We start from the raw sequence: 15,508 nt of genomic DNA on the forward strand, positions 1-15,508 counted from the left end.
TGATGTTGAAAAACATGCGAAAAAAATTCGCCTTGTCTCCCGGTGAGACTTGAACCCACATCTTGCGCCTCTCCGGGGCCCATGTATTAACATTCTACTACAGGAGACCAACCTGGCGTATGAATATTATACTGGTTGAGTGTCGATGTCTATCGGAATGAAGTGAATAGTTCTCCCATGTGATCATAATCATTTTTCCTGGTCTATTTCTATTCCCATCTTTTCATCTTACGGTAGTTGGACTCAAATTTGGATATTTTAGGCACGGCAAGATTTGCATTGCCTTCTCATATACTGCACGGGTTGTCAGTTATGATGAGAAATGATGCGTTTGCCGTATTTGGATATCCAACCAAATTCGGTGTTTGGCACCGCCTTATTTTCTATTTTTAAACTGTGACCCAAAGATGGGTCTTGACTCAAACATTCAGTCAGCGAAACTTTTTTTGTAGAGAAATGAATCCAACTTAGATGAAATTTCAGGGACTAGATAAGGGAAAATTGATGTTGAAAAACATGCGAAAAAAATTCGCCTTGTCTCCCGGTGAGACTTGAACCCACATCTTGCGCCTCTCCGGGGCCCATGTATTAACATTCTACTACAGGAGACCAACCTGGCGTATGAATATTATACTGGTTGAGTGTCGATGTCTATCGGAATGAAGTGAATAGTTCTCCCATGTGATCATAATCATTTTTCCTGGTCTATTTCTATTCCCATCTTTTCATCTTACGGTAGTTGGACTCAAATTTGGATATTTTAGGCACGGCAAGATTTGCATTGCCTTCTCATATACTGCACGGGTTGTCAGTTATGATGAGAAATGATGCGTTTGCCGTATTTGGATATCCAACCAAATTCGGTGTTTGGCACCGCCTTATTTTCTATTTTTAAACTGTGACCCAAAGATGGGTCTTGACTCAAACATTCAGTCAGCGAAACTTTTTTTGTAGAGAAATGAATCCAACTTAGATGAAATTTCAGGGACTAGATAAGGGAAAATTGATGTTGAAAAACATGCGAAAAAAAATTCGCCTTGTCTCCCGGTGAGACTTGAACCCACATCTTGCGCCTCTCCGGGGCCCATGTATTAACATTCTACTACAGGAGACCAACCTGGCGTATGAATATTATACTGGTTGAGTGTCGATGTCTATCGGAATGAAGTGAATAGTTCTCCCATGTGATCATAATCATTTTTCCTGGTCTATTTCTATTCTAAAATATCCAAATTTGAGTCCAACTACCGTAAGATGAAAAGATGGGAATAGAAATAGACCAGGAAAAATGATTATGATCACATGGGAGAACTATTCACTTCATTCCGATAGACATCGACACTCAACCAGTATAATATTCATACGCCAGGTTGGTCTCCTGTAGTAGAATGTTAATACATGGGCCCCGGAGAGGCGCAAGATGTGGGTTCAAGTCTCACCGGGAGACAAGGCGAATTTTTTTTCGCATGTTTTTCAACATCAATTTTCCCTTATCTAGTCCCTGAAATTTCATCTAAGTTGGATTCATTTCTCTACAAAAAAAGTTTCGCTGACTGAATGTTTGAGTCAAGACCCATCTTTGGGTCACAGTTTAAAAATAGAAAATAAGGCGGTGCCAAACACCGAATTTGGTTGGATATCCAAATACGGCAAACGCATCATTTCTCATCATAACTGACAACCCGTGCAGTATATGAGAAGGCAATGCAAATCTTGCCGTGCCTAAAATATCCAAATTTGAGTCCAACTACCGTAAGATGAAAAGATGGGAATAGAAATAGACCAGGAAAAATGATTATGATCACATGGGAGAACTATTCACTTCATTCCGATAGACATCGACACTCAACCAGTATAATATTCATACGCCAGGTTGGTCTCCTGTAGTAGAATGTTAATACATGGGCCCCGGAGAGGCGCAAGATGTGGGTTCAAGTCTCACCGGGAGACAAGGCGAATTTTTTTTCGCATGTTTTTCAACATCAATTTTCCCTTATCTAGTCCCTGAAATTTCATCTAAGTTGGATTCATTTCTCTACAAAAAAAGTTTCGCTGACTGAATGTTTGAGTCAAGACCCATCTTTGGGTCACAGTTTAAAAATAGAAAATAAGGCGGTGCCAAACACCGAATTTGGTTGGATATCCAAATACGGCAAACGCATCATTTCTCATCATAACTGACAACCCGTGCAGTATATGAGAAGGCAATGCAAATCTTGCCGTGCCTAAAATATCCAAATTTGAGTCCAACTACCGTAAGATGAAAAGATGGGAATAGAAATAGACCAGGAAAAATGATTATGATCACATGGGAGAACTATTCACTTCATTCCGATAGACATCGACACTCAACCAGTATAATATTCATACGCCAGGTTGGTCTCCTGTAGTAGAATGTTAATACATGGGCCCCGGAGAGGCGCAAGATGTGGGTTCAAGTCTCACCGGGAGACAAGGCGAATTTTTTTCGCATGTTTTTCAACATCAATTTTCCCTTATCTAGTCCCTGAAATTTCATCTAAGTTGGATTCATTTCTCTACAAAAAAAGTTTCGCTGACTGAATGTTTGAGTCAAGACCCATCTTTGGGTCACAGTTTAAAAATAGAAAATAAGGCGGTGCCAAACACCGAATTTGGTTGGATATCCAAATACGGCAAACGCATCATTTCTCATCATAACTGACAACCCGTGCAGTATATGAGAAGGCAATGCAAATCTTGCCGTGCCTAAAATATCCAAATTTGAGTCCAACTACCGTAAGATGAAAAGATGGGAATAGAAATAGACCAGGAAAAATGATTATGATCACATGGGAGAACTATTCACTTCATTCCGATAGACATCGACACTCAACCAGTATAATATTCATACGCCAGGTTGGTCTCCTGTAGTAGAATGTTAATACATGGGCCCCGGAGAGGCGCAAGATGTGGGTTCAAGTCTCACCGGGAGACAAGGCGAATTTTTTTCGCATGTTTTTCAACATCAATTTTCCCTTATCTAGTCCCTGAAATTTCATCTAAGTTGGATTCATTTCTCTACAAAAAAAGTTTCGCTGACTGAATGTTTGAGTCAAGACCCATCTTTGGGTCACAGTTTAAAAATTTTATGATATTTTCAGGGAGTTTTGCTGGAAGCTGTTAAACACTGTGGCTGAATTCAAAGGAATCATCGACTACTTTGAAATCACAAATTATGCGGCAAAACATTGTAATTGTAATTGTGAATGACTTCATTAGACACGTGTGTCTGTTAGTTTAGGTTTACACCAAGAAATACAAGGATAAATTTATCAACGAAAAGTGTTGTGATTGTCATAATTTTTGGAAATTTTTGGGTGATAACTTCGAGATTATTTCTGATTGAATGCTTCTCAAATTTGAAGAGCTGTCCAGGTTTCGCTTTTTTGAGCGATTCTGCCCCAAATTTGATTTTTCTCTTGATGGTCATGATTTTGCCGTTTTAATTATTCCTTTACCTTGCATTGAAAGACTGAAGTCATTCATTTTATAAAAAAAAATGTCATCCAAATAAGCCAACCTGACGAGCCACTGATCTTCATTCAGTCTTACCCCCAATGCCAATTCTTCATAGCGAGTGCATGTCGATGAAGGATGTAATGACTACTACTGCAACTTTTGGTCTTTTTCTTTGATCTTGGTGTGAGATATAGAAAGACCCCTCGTCAAGAAGTAGCTCAATTAGATAGTAGGTCATATATCAATTGGCAAACTGGCAACACGTCGTGACATTGGCGAGAATACAGCTGTCAATGATTCGTCCTCTTTCGATCGCTGGCTGACCTCAAGGTAAGACGTGCTTTCCCGATGTGCTGAGTGATTCCCGTGTTGAGTCTAGTGCACACATTTTGGCGACCCCTGCCAGGAGGTTTTTTGTCTAATTTGACGGCGTTCTTTTTAAAAAACATGGCTGACGGGAATCACTTAGCAGGGATGAAAAAACAATATTGTTTTTGACATTAAGTGATTAATGTGTGAGTTTAGTTCAAGTGAAAAGAAAAATCAGAAAACACGAGGTGGACCGTTTTCACTCGTTGATTAACCGCGGAGGTTGGAAATGACCAGTAGTAGAAAAAAGAAGTGGACCGTTTTCACTAAAACCGCGGAGGTTTTTGTAAATCCTGGATTACTGTGAAAGTATCAGGTTATGTTTATATCCAGAAGGATTTTGACTCAAATTAGGTGAACTGTTTTCACACTAATGTAAAGACCGAGGAGGTCGATAGTTTTCTGGAATGAAAACGATTAGAACAAGGTGGACTGTTTTCACCTATGGCAATAAAAAAATGAAATTCATCGAACTGTGATAAAAATAGAATTTTTTTTTTTCGAATGTGCTGGATATGTAAGTTTTTCCAGCATGTTAATGCTTTGTTCATCTTTTCAGATAACATTTGAAAACAAGTATATCAGGTGAAGAGACCGCCATCTTTGAAAATGGAGGAAAAAGGAAGATACGTTCGAATCCCAAGTTGTTCAGATAGTGAACATCAGGAATCGGACATTCCTCAAGACGACGCATTCCCAGATGACCGGAGTTATGAAACCAAGGAAAGCGAACGTGGTAATGAGAGCAACCAGGAGGAAAGCGAAGACTCTCTGACATCGGAAGATTCGGTTTCATCGACGACTTCGTGCGAATCTATCGAAGTGGGTAACACAGGTGACGTGAGTTGCTCACAGGAAAACCGAGAGCTCCCGGAGGAAGCAGGAGAACAACCGCGAAACATTGCTGAGGAGCTTGACCGTATGCGGCGAGTCATAGAGGACTTATCTCGAAAGCTGAGTGAATATGAAAAACCGAGTGTTAGGCGACCTATTGTTGAAGATAATTGGAGTACTTCACATGACGCAAATGACCGCACGGAAGGTACTCAGGCTGCCATCAAATGGGATCACATTAAACCTTTTCCCTCTGGCATTCCTGCTAATAAGATGTGGGAAGAGTGGAATCGGTTTATTGAAAATTTTGACATTGCTGCTTCCCTAGGAAACGCCGGCAGCTCAGTGCAACGTTCAAAATTGCTTTTTCTGTGCTTGGGACAAGAACTACAAGGTATCGTGAGAGCAGCAAAGCTGAAGCCGAGCCTAACTGAACCTGATTGCTATTCAACCTTCAAGAACAACATCCGGAATTATCTCCAATCCATGACGGACACTGCGGCGGAGCATGAAGCGTTCGCCGCAATGAAGCAGGGACCAGGAGAGTCTGCTATAGCTTACCATGCCAGACTTCAGGAGAAAGTGAGATTATGCGGTTATAGCCCCTCCGATCAAGAACGTTTCGTCAGAGCCCAGTTGCTAAAGGGACTTCGAAATAGAGACTTGTCTAAATCAGCACGGATTTATAACTACGATATCAACTTCATCGTACAATCAGCGACAAGGGAGGAAGCTTACGATGCTGAAACGAGCCAACCCAGTGGTTCCGATATTGCCATCGTTCAGCGAAGTAATTGGAAACGGTCATCCGAACCTCACCGGAAGCGTGGGTGGGATGGCACTCGAAATGATCAGCATCAGTCAAAACGATACCGTGGTCCCGATAGACGGTTCGAAGAGCGTCGCAGCCGATGTCACCGATGTAACCGCCCTTCACATAAGCCTGGAACAATCTGCCCGGCTCTGGACAAAACCTGCAATGGTTGTGGGGATCGTGGACATTTTATTGCGACGTGCCCAAAGCGACGCGTAAACAACCTGCAGAGAGATTCGGACCGAGTAAACCCGTCTGGTTGGACTGATGATGAAGGAGAAGAAAACAAAAAGGTACCATTTAAATAAAGTGTCATGTTTTTCGATTCTGTTTTATTAAAGAATTTTTTTTTGAAAATAAACTGGTGTTTTAATACCATTTCAGCAAGTGAATGCATTATCCCTAAACGATGTTCTGGTTAACTGTAGCGTAGGGTCCTCGAGCTCAATAACATTCCTTATCGACTCGGGGGCCGACGTGAATGTCATCGGCGGTGAGGATTGGAAGCTACTGAAACGAGAATTTCATCAGGGACAGGCTAACCTTCATCCGGTGCAGCCGTCAAACGGCGGGCTGCATCCCTATGGTTCCCAAAATTCAATAAAAATCGATGCAGCGTTTAGGGCAAAAATCAGCATGCAAGGATTACCTCAACAATCAATCGAAACTCTGTTTTATGTTGCAAAAGAAGGACGCCGATCAATACTGAGTCGGTCTACGTCGAATGACATGGGTTTGCTACACGTAGGCTCAGCTGTCAACAACTGTGAAGTCGCAGATAGCTTATCAGTTTTTCCTAAAATGCCAGGAGTTAAAATAAAATTTAGTGTGGATAGGAGTTTCGCCCCTATCAAAAATGCGTATTACAATGTCCCCGCTGCATTTAGAGAGGGAGCGCGGAAAAGGCTACAGGAAATGGAAACACGTGGCATTATCGAGCGAGTCACGAAGGCACCGGACTGGATCAGCGGTATGTCGGCTGTTGCCAAGGGCAAGGACGATTTCCGATTGGTCGTTAATATGCGAGGGCCGAACAAAGCGATCAATCGGGAGTACTACCGACTACCGCTGTTAGAGGAAATGAAAATCAAGCTCCACGGTTCTTCCTTTTTCTCGAAGCTCGATTTAAGTAATGCATACTATCACCTAGAGTTATGCAACGAGTCCCGAGATCTTACAACCTTTCTAACCGAAACTGGTATGTACCGTTTCACGAGATTGATGTTCGGCGTGAATTGCGCACCCGAAGTGTTTCAGCGTGAAATGGTGCGTATTTTAGGAGGCATCAGAAACGTGATAGTATACATCGATGACATATTGATCTACGCTGCAAGCTTAGTAGATCTTCGCAAGACAGTAGCGGAAGTATTGCAAGTTTTAAGGGCCAATAACTTGACCATCAACACGAAGAAGTGTGAATTCGACAAAACACGCATTAGTTTTCTGGGCCCTGAATTGGATAGTGATGGTTTTCATATCGAGGAAGCGAAGGTGAAGAGTATTCGGTGTTTCAGAGAACCAACTACCATTTCGGAATTGCGAAGCTTCTTGGGACTTGCTTCCTTTGTGAGCTCTCATATACCAAATTTTGCTGAAATTGCTAGCCCTCTCTGGCTCGCTACGACCCAATGGAACTGGGGGCCTCAGCAAAAGAGAGCTTTTGATGAGGTAAAGCAACGTATAATACAATGTACAATAGCTCAAGGTTTCTTCTCCTTACATGAAAAAACGATCTTATTCACCGATGCCTCACCGGTGGCGTTAGGTGCCGTCCTTATACAAGAGAATGAAAACCATATTAGTAGAGTAATTTCATTTGCTTCAAAGGCACTCACTCCAATCGAGAGAAAATATCCGCAGAACCAACGAGAAGCTTTGGCGGTCCGTGGAACATTTTTCATATTTTTTGTTGGGAAGACGTTTCACACTTCGAACAGACGCCCAGGGAGTGACCTTCATCTTGAACCGTACACGTGAAGACTCCAAACGAGCGCTGACCCGCGCAGATGGTTGGACTCTTCGACTCAGTCCTTACGTTTACGATATCGAATACGTTCGTGGCAGGGACAACATTGCGGACTCATCGTCAAGACTGTACAACGGCAACGATCCTCCTTTTGAGGAAGACAACAGCCCCTGGGAGATTGCTTCACTTGAAGCAAATGTTGTTGGATTTCTAACACATACCGAGATAGCGGAAGAAACTGCCAAAGACGAGACACTGCAACTCTTAATACAAGCCCTAAAATCAGGAAATTGGCCTTCACATCTCCGTCAGTTTCAAAAACTTGAAAACGATCTTAGTAATCGCGATGGCGTTGTTGTTAAAACCGGATGCGTGGTTGTCCCAGAGCACCTTAGAAAGAAAGCTCACAAAGGTCATCCATCAGCAGCAAAAATGAAATCCATCTTGCGACAGCGTGTTTGGTGGCCTAAAATGGCTACAGAAGCTGAAAAATGGGTAGAAACCTGCGAAACCTGTGCTGTAAATGGACGTCCTGAGAAACCTACTCCAATGAGGCGCATATTTGCCCCCAAAACTGTTTGGGAATCCATCGCGTTAGATTTTAATGGGCCATACATACAATTCGGAGGTATTTCTATCATCGTGGTAGTAGACTATCGATCGCGATACTTAATTGCCAAGCCGGTGAAATCAACTAGTTTTCATCACACGAAACCGGTACTAGAAACGATTTTTGAACGCGAGGGTTTCCCTGTAAATATCAGGACTGATAACGGCCCACCGTTTAACGGTAACGAATATAAGAGTTACTGTCTTGAACGAGGCATTAAAACAATCTACACGACCCCACTGTTCCCTCAGCAAAACGGCCTTGTGGAAGGTTACATGAAAGTAATCAACAAGGCAATGTCAACGGCTGCATCAAACAAAACTAACTTTGTTGAGGAGCTTCGTGAAGCTGTTGATGCTCACAATTCAGCGATCCATCGTGTCACAAATATAGCACCTGAGGAAATCATGACTGGACGAAAGATTAAACGGAACCTCCCACTCATGCAGCACGAAAATATCAGCATCGATAACGAATTATTGGACCAACGAGACCGCGAAGCAAAATTAGAAGCTAAGGAACGTGAAGATACGCGACGAAATGCACGGAAAAGCCGTGTTGGGCCTGGTGATGTGGTGATCGTTGAACGGGCATCTCGAGCAAAAGGAGAAACCCGATTTTCCCCAACACGTTATACGGTAGTCGAAGAACATAACGGTAACTTGACAATATCCAATGATACAGGCATAATCCGAAAACGACACATTTCGCAAACGAAAAAAGTCCATCCGTGGCGCAAAGCAGACGATGAGCAAAACTCAGAACATCAGCACTGTCATCAGCAAAACCAAAACGTACAACAGCAGCTGCGACCAATGAGAGAACGGAACAAGCCGGGATACCTAAAAGATTACGTAGAAGTAGTTGAAATCGAAAATTCCAAATAAAGTAACCTAATTCTAATTAATTACCTGTAACAGAATCTACGCCAATAAAATTTGAACTCAGAATGGTTGAATTCGTGTTTGTTTACATTTTTATTCTAAACTAGCTGATCCCGTACGAACTTCGTTTCGCTTCAAATCATTGGTACGTCAAAATGAGTTTAGAAAATGAAGTCGAAACATTCTTTCGACAATTTTGGGGAAAAAATTCAACAGTGTTTCAAGTCGCTACTATTACTATTACTTGAAATTCAAATTAAACGGTTGATTGGCTTTTTATTAAAATTTATGTGAGAGTGTTTTCTTCTCGATCGGTTGCAAAATCTAGACATTATGGCAGAAACATGTACTATTTGTTTATGTGCACGACTCTTTTGCTTGACCTTCACACTTAAATTGGTATCAATTAACTGCCTCCAACAAAATTATTACACAAAACAATGAACTTTCAATGAAACCCTCTTTTTCTGTCCCATGGCCCGAAATTCGATAATTGAAACCAATTTTACGTTCCTCAAAACTCCCTTTTGCCATTTTTACTTTTCAAATTATATGTAAAATAACGTCAGGAACTTGAAAACAGTGAACAGTGAATATAGACGCCCCTTTCGCCGACCCTTGACACGGAACATGCTACGTGGAGTCAATTGCTCATAGTTTATAACCCTCATCTGAACATTTTCATCTCAATCCGATGCATTATCACGACAATATCACGAAAACAGTGAGCAACTAACATGGACGGCCTTTTTTTGATCACGATTCAAAACTTGACACCTGAAATCAATTATCTTTTCTGTTAAACTCTCATGTGTCAATTTTCATTACAATTCTATACTCAATCAAGAGAATATCTTAAAAACAGTGAACAGATAATAACCCTTTTTGCCGACCCCTGAGTAAAGATTTGAAACCTGAAAGCAAAAGAACGTCCCTCAAAACTCCTATGCGGAAATTATCATCTCAATCCAATGTAGAATAACGTCAAAATCGCAAAAACCATTAAAGTTGGGTATGGACGACTCCTTCAGCCAACTTCTGATCCGCAATTCGAAACTTGAAATCTATTGCTGGTCCCTCAAAACACTCATGTGCAAATTTTCATCACAATCCGGTGTATAATAACGCCAATATCGCAAAAACATTAATCAGTGGATATGGACGACCCCTTTTGCCGACCCTTGACCCTCAATTTGATAACTGTAATCGATTGTTCGTCTCTCAAAACACTCATGAGCAAATTTTCATCACAATCCGATGTATAATAACGCCAATATCGCAAAAACATTAATCGGTGGATATGGACGACCCCCTTGGCCGACCCCTGACCCTAAATTTGATAAATGTAATCGATTGCTCGTCTCTCAAAACACTCATGCGCAAATTTTGATCACAATCCGACGGAAAGTAACGTCAATAACGTGAAAACAATATTTGTCTTGTATGGACGAGCCCCTTCGGAAGGGGTCGTCCAAAAATCTAAAAACATTTTTCAGCATTCCTGGTCCTAATGAGCATCCATGCCAAATTTCAGATCTCTAGCTCTTAAGACGGCTGAGTCTATAGAGGACAAACAAACAAACAAACAAACAAACAAACATACAGATAATTGCTTTTTATATATATAGATTGGTTGATGTGCTGAGAGTTGCACGCTCATTTTCTCTTAACCGTATATGTCTGTTTTTAAACTATCATGATCAGTTGAATCCATGGGATCAGTAACTCACTTATATATGCCCTGTCGCATTGTTTTAAACCAGGTGAAGGATTAAAGTTGTTATTCTCCTATCGCTATTTTCCGAAGTTATTTCTCGTTTCTTTTTAGGTAGGAAACTTATCGAGATGGCAATCAAAAAAATTAAACTAGATTTTCCTTACACTTTGATAAACACTTTTTGAAATTCAAACATTCTAGAGAGGAGGGAAGATGTGAGATATAGAAAGACCCCTCGTCAAGAAGTAGCTCAATTAGATAGTAGGTCATATATCAATTGGCAAACTGGCAACACGTCGTGACATTGGCGAGAATACAGCTGTCAATGATTCGTCCTCTTTCGATCGCTGGCTGACCTCAAGGTAAGACGTGCTTTCCCGATGTGCTGAGTGATTCCCGTGTTGAGTCTAGTGCACACACTTGGCAACGACTCCAGCAGTATTTTCAACTATAAAGCTTTCACACCGTCCGGAAATCCTCACCCAAGCAACCAAAAGTCTCGTTAAAAAGCAGAGATGCCATTCTCTACCGTGAAACACGGAGATCGAAGAATTAAACACCCCCGTGCGATAGCTGCAAATCACCCGGGTGAGATTTTTTGTTTTTCTCCACACATTATTCGCACCCCGGTTTCGAAAGCCACACACACCTAATCCCAACAGCTCCGGCGTGCTACAATTTATCACCGTAGTGCACCACGGTGAAACACAGGGCCGACAGGTTTAAGCCACGAAAAAGCAAATGCAAAAACACACACGATGGTATGCATTATAATAGCATCAACAAACGATGAATGTTTCGGGCGAGTGGTTCAGCTTCGTATGTATTGGTAAACGCTACAAGCCAAGCCAGCTACCGTCGCTGTCGCTCTCCGTGGGGAAAACATTTTTTCACTGTAGTTTGTGTTCGCTCTGTCGTGTTGATTTAAAGATTCTCTACAGAGGTTCGGCTAAAAATCTCTGCGGTGCGTTTCAGAGAATCTCTACAGATAATCAAAAACCGAGAACGTCGGAGATTCTCGTTAGAGAAATTGCAAGCCTGTTAAAAAGGTCGAACACAGTTTAATCAACATAACCAATTTTATGCTTCTTGGAACTTGAAGTTTACAGAAGGCTATTTGAGAAACTTCTTGGAGCTTGAAGTTCACAGAAGGTTTTTTGAGACCTAATTTGTAACTTTTATACTGTGTGGATGCGATTGATATGTCACAAAAAAGACTATTTGAGAAACTTATTGAACTTGAAGTTCACAGAAGGCTTTTTGAGACCTAATTTGTAACTTTTATACTGTGCACAGCAAAATTTTTCTAAAAGTACACGGAATCTAAAACACGAGTAGTCTAATTTTTCCCAAGTGTAATTCGAAAAAGATGTTTTTTCAGCTTCTTTTGATGTAATTTTAGACTTTTTTCAAAAAGTGAATAGAAATACATTGTTATGCTATAATTTTACATGTCGTGATTAAAGATCAAGCGTTCGATGAATTTTATATCACAAACAGTGTAAAAATATATCTGTTTGATTTCAAATTAAATGGAAATGTCAAACTTGTGTTTCGCGCGTCGAATACAAAAGTAAACAAGCAAGAAAATTATTTGGAAATGAGTCGTGGTAGATCCAGCACTTCCAGAATCTTTCAAAATCAGGTAGGTTTTTCAAATGTGATATTCAAAAAAGAATGCTGTTGAAATTAATCGGTATTTTCTCCATTGCAGCAAGATCAAATTTTTCGCAGAGGCAGCTAGCTTCCTGACAGTGATTTTCAGGAGAAATTTATCGCCAGACCCAGGTGACTCAGATAAAAAAAAACGATTTTCTGAGACGAATCGAGGTTCCGGGTGACGCTAATCTAAACAACATCACCGTGCTGGGAATCATCGGATGCAATCCAGGTTGACACTGTTCGTGATGGTGGGTAATATATTTTTATGATAATTTAGAAAATATAACTGAAATGAAAATTATAAAAGCGACGTATTCATTCATAGAAAACATAGAAACCTGAATGATTGCTAATATTTACGATTATTAATTTAAAATTTACATCCCTGTGTATTTTTACACGACGGCTTTCGTCATTCGATTTCGTGCATTGTTTTCGATCTAAGTTTACACGCTTCAAAAATTACATTCTTGGAAAAATACATCATGGTAGAATTTTATATCAAAATCAGTGTTCCGTTTTCGTGCATCGTTTTCGGTCTAAAATTACACGAATTTTTCTTGCTGTGTGTGGATGTCACAAAAAAAGTTATTTAAGGAACTTATTGGAATTTCAAGTCCATAGAAAACTATTTGAGGAACCTTCTGTAACTTTCATGCTCACATTTGAGAAAATTTGGTACCAATTCTCTTTGGAACCTTTGTTCAGCGAAATTCGAACTTTGGAGGCACGTGTTTAAGTAGATATGAGACTTTTGATTGCTTGGGCATGGAATATTGTTGTCCGTAAAGTAAACATCAATTAGCTTGAAAATTTCAGCCCCCGTCGTGGAAGTTGGTAATGGTTTGCAAAGGAATAAATCTTCTTCGAAACATTAAGAACCTTGATAGCGAACAAATGTTATCAGAATATCTAGTCCTACTACATCTGTGGATTCGTCAAATTGCATGTCGAATTCTGAAGTTCTCAATCGAGAAACTAAAATGCTTTCAACATCTTCAGCCCTGTCACAGATTCGCCGAGTAACCGTATTGTCAGACATGGAAATCGAATTTATCAATTGCACGGTTTTATCATCAACTATGATACGGACGACTTCTTGAATGCAAGGTTTGATTAAGTTTTCAGCAATAGTATGCGCTTCTCCAGCTTTTCCAATCGATAGGTCACTAAGTACGGCGCAAGAACAAACTTTTCATTGAGTGTTTTGCACCCTCAGTCCTGCATCACAACGTTGTTTGATCAAAGCAGCGAATTTTTACAATCCACCATTCATTTTTTTTTTCTCTCATGCTTCGATAAAAATTTCAGAATTTTTCAAAGTTGGTTTATGATTTTCGTTGCGTACGTCGCGGAGCACTTTATAAAGCTTCGCGGAGCACCAAGTGCTCCGCGGAGCACGATCTGAAAACCCCTGACCTAAAGGAAATAAAAATTATCCCTATATTGAAGCCCAACAAACCACCAAACGAAATAAGTTCCAGCCGACCTATAGCGCTTTTACCAACCGTTGTAAAAATATTAAATGCAGCAGTATTAGTAGACATCCAACAAACGTGTGAAAAGAACAATGTCATCCCAGATTTATCTTTTGGTTTTTGCAAAGGTATGTCTACTGAGCATTGTATTACATATGCAACAAATCTAATCAAAGCAGCACGAAGAGCCGACTATACCACAATTGGTGTCTTCTTTGATTTTTCAAATGCTTTTAAGTCGACATTGATAAATTATACAGTATCATGATACAAAATGGTTTCAACGAAGATACATGTACATGGATCTACAACTTTTTAAACAACCGGAAAACCCTCATTCACACCGATCAAGGAATTGTCAGCCAAACTATTTGTACTGGAGTACCACAGGGCGATGTAATGTCACCTGTTTTATTCAATATTTACACAGCTTCTTTGCATAATACAAACCTCGACCCAGATATAACAACTTTACAGTTTGCAGATGATTTTTTAAAAATTGTCAAAGCAAAATCTTTAGAAAAAGCCATTAGAAAGATGCAATCAGAAATAAACCGATTTATGACAAAAGCTACGGAGTTAGGATTACGTCTTAATAGCTCAAAAACAAAGGCAATGCTATTTAAAGAAAGTGATAAACAACTCCACTTAAGAATAGGAGGAGAAATCCTAGAAACTGTGAGGAGCTACAAATATTTAGGTATAACACTTGATCAGGCACTCAGATACGGTATACATGTTAAAACGCTTAAACAAAATGTGTTGGACAGACAAAACATGCTAAAAATAATCAGTGGTATAAGATATGGTGGCACACCAAGAGTAATGATGCTGTACCATAGAGCTTTGTACGGGAATTATCTGAATTACGGCGCAGTAATCTATGGAGGAACAGCTAAGAAATATTGTGACATGTTAGAAGTAACGAATAGACAATGTCTGAGAATTGCTACAGGATGTACTAAAACTACACCAATTAACACACTAGCAGCAATAGCTGGAGAAGAACCGCTGACAATCAAACGCACCTATTTAGCAAAAAAAAACGTATTGCCTTGCATATCCATCGTAACGATCTAATTGCACAACAACTACACTCTTTAGATTTGGACAACGTTCAAAGTGAAGCAAAGTACACTTTTCTAGAAAGAATTTACATTAAAAACGTACAAGAATTTCAAACGATATACACAGAAACAAAACCAGAAATAGAAATAAGAGTCGAGATAGAAGATCAAATGATAGGATCAACAATGAAAAAGAATGAAACATCTCCAATCGTTATGAAAAAACTGGCCCAAGAAATGATAAATAACCATTATAGTCACCGTGACCAATGGTAACTGATGCTTCTAAAAGTACGAACAAATGTGGCATTGGAATTTATGACGCTTCTTCCGATACAAAGATAAGCATTTCCTTAGTAAATAATGTTAACATTGCAACTGCAGAACTTTTAGCTATAAGAAATACACAAATACACAACGAAGAAGGAACTGGAGTTGTAATTTTCACCGATTCCCAGTCAGCCTGTAAAATTTTAAAAAGGGACATAGCAAACAAAAAATTTGATCAAGTCACGCACGACATATGCTCACTAGCTACAACAAAAAATGTAAAAATACAATGGATACCCTCACATGTCGGAATAGAGGGAAATGAACATGCAGACGTTCTAGGGAAACAAGGATTAG

General features: G+C 40.0%; 2 protein-coding genes across 2 annotated transcripts in view; one reads left to right on the top strand and one right to left on the bottom strand.

Moving 5' to 3' along the window:
* LOC129743880 (probable serine/threonine-protein kinase DDB_G0277071) overlaps nt 1-15,508 on the bottom strand; it is a 329,957-nt gene that overhangs the window by 256,419 nt on the left and 58,030 nt on the right. The window lies entirely within an intron of this gene.
* Nucleotides 4,459-8,960, top strand: LOC129742499 (uncharacterized protein K02A2.6-like). The gene is made up of 3 exons (XM_055734400.1): nt 4,459-5,790; nt 5,882-7,063; nt 7,443-8,960. The coding sequence occupies exons 1-3, from the start codon at nt 4,459-4,461 to the stop codon at nt 8,958-8,960; spliced, it is 4,032 nt and encodes a 1,343-aa protein (XP_055590375.1).

The sequence above is a fragment of the Uranotaenia lowii genome, chromosome 2, assembly GCF_029784155.1.
Source record: "Uranotaenia lowii strain MFRU-FL chromosome 2, ASM2978415v1, whole genome shotgun sequence".
NCBI lineage: Eukaryota > Metazoa > Arthropoda > Insecta > Diptera > Culicidae > Uranotaenia > Uranotaenia lowii.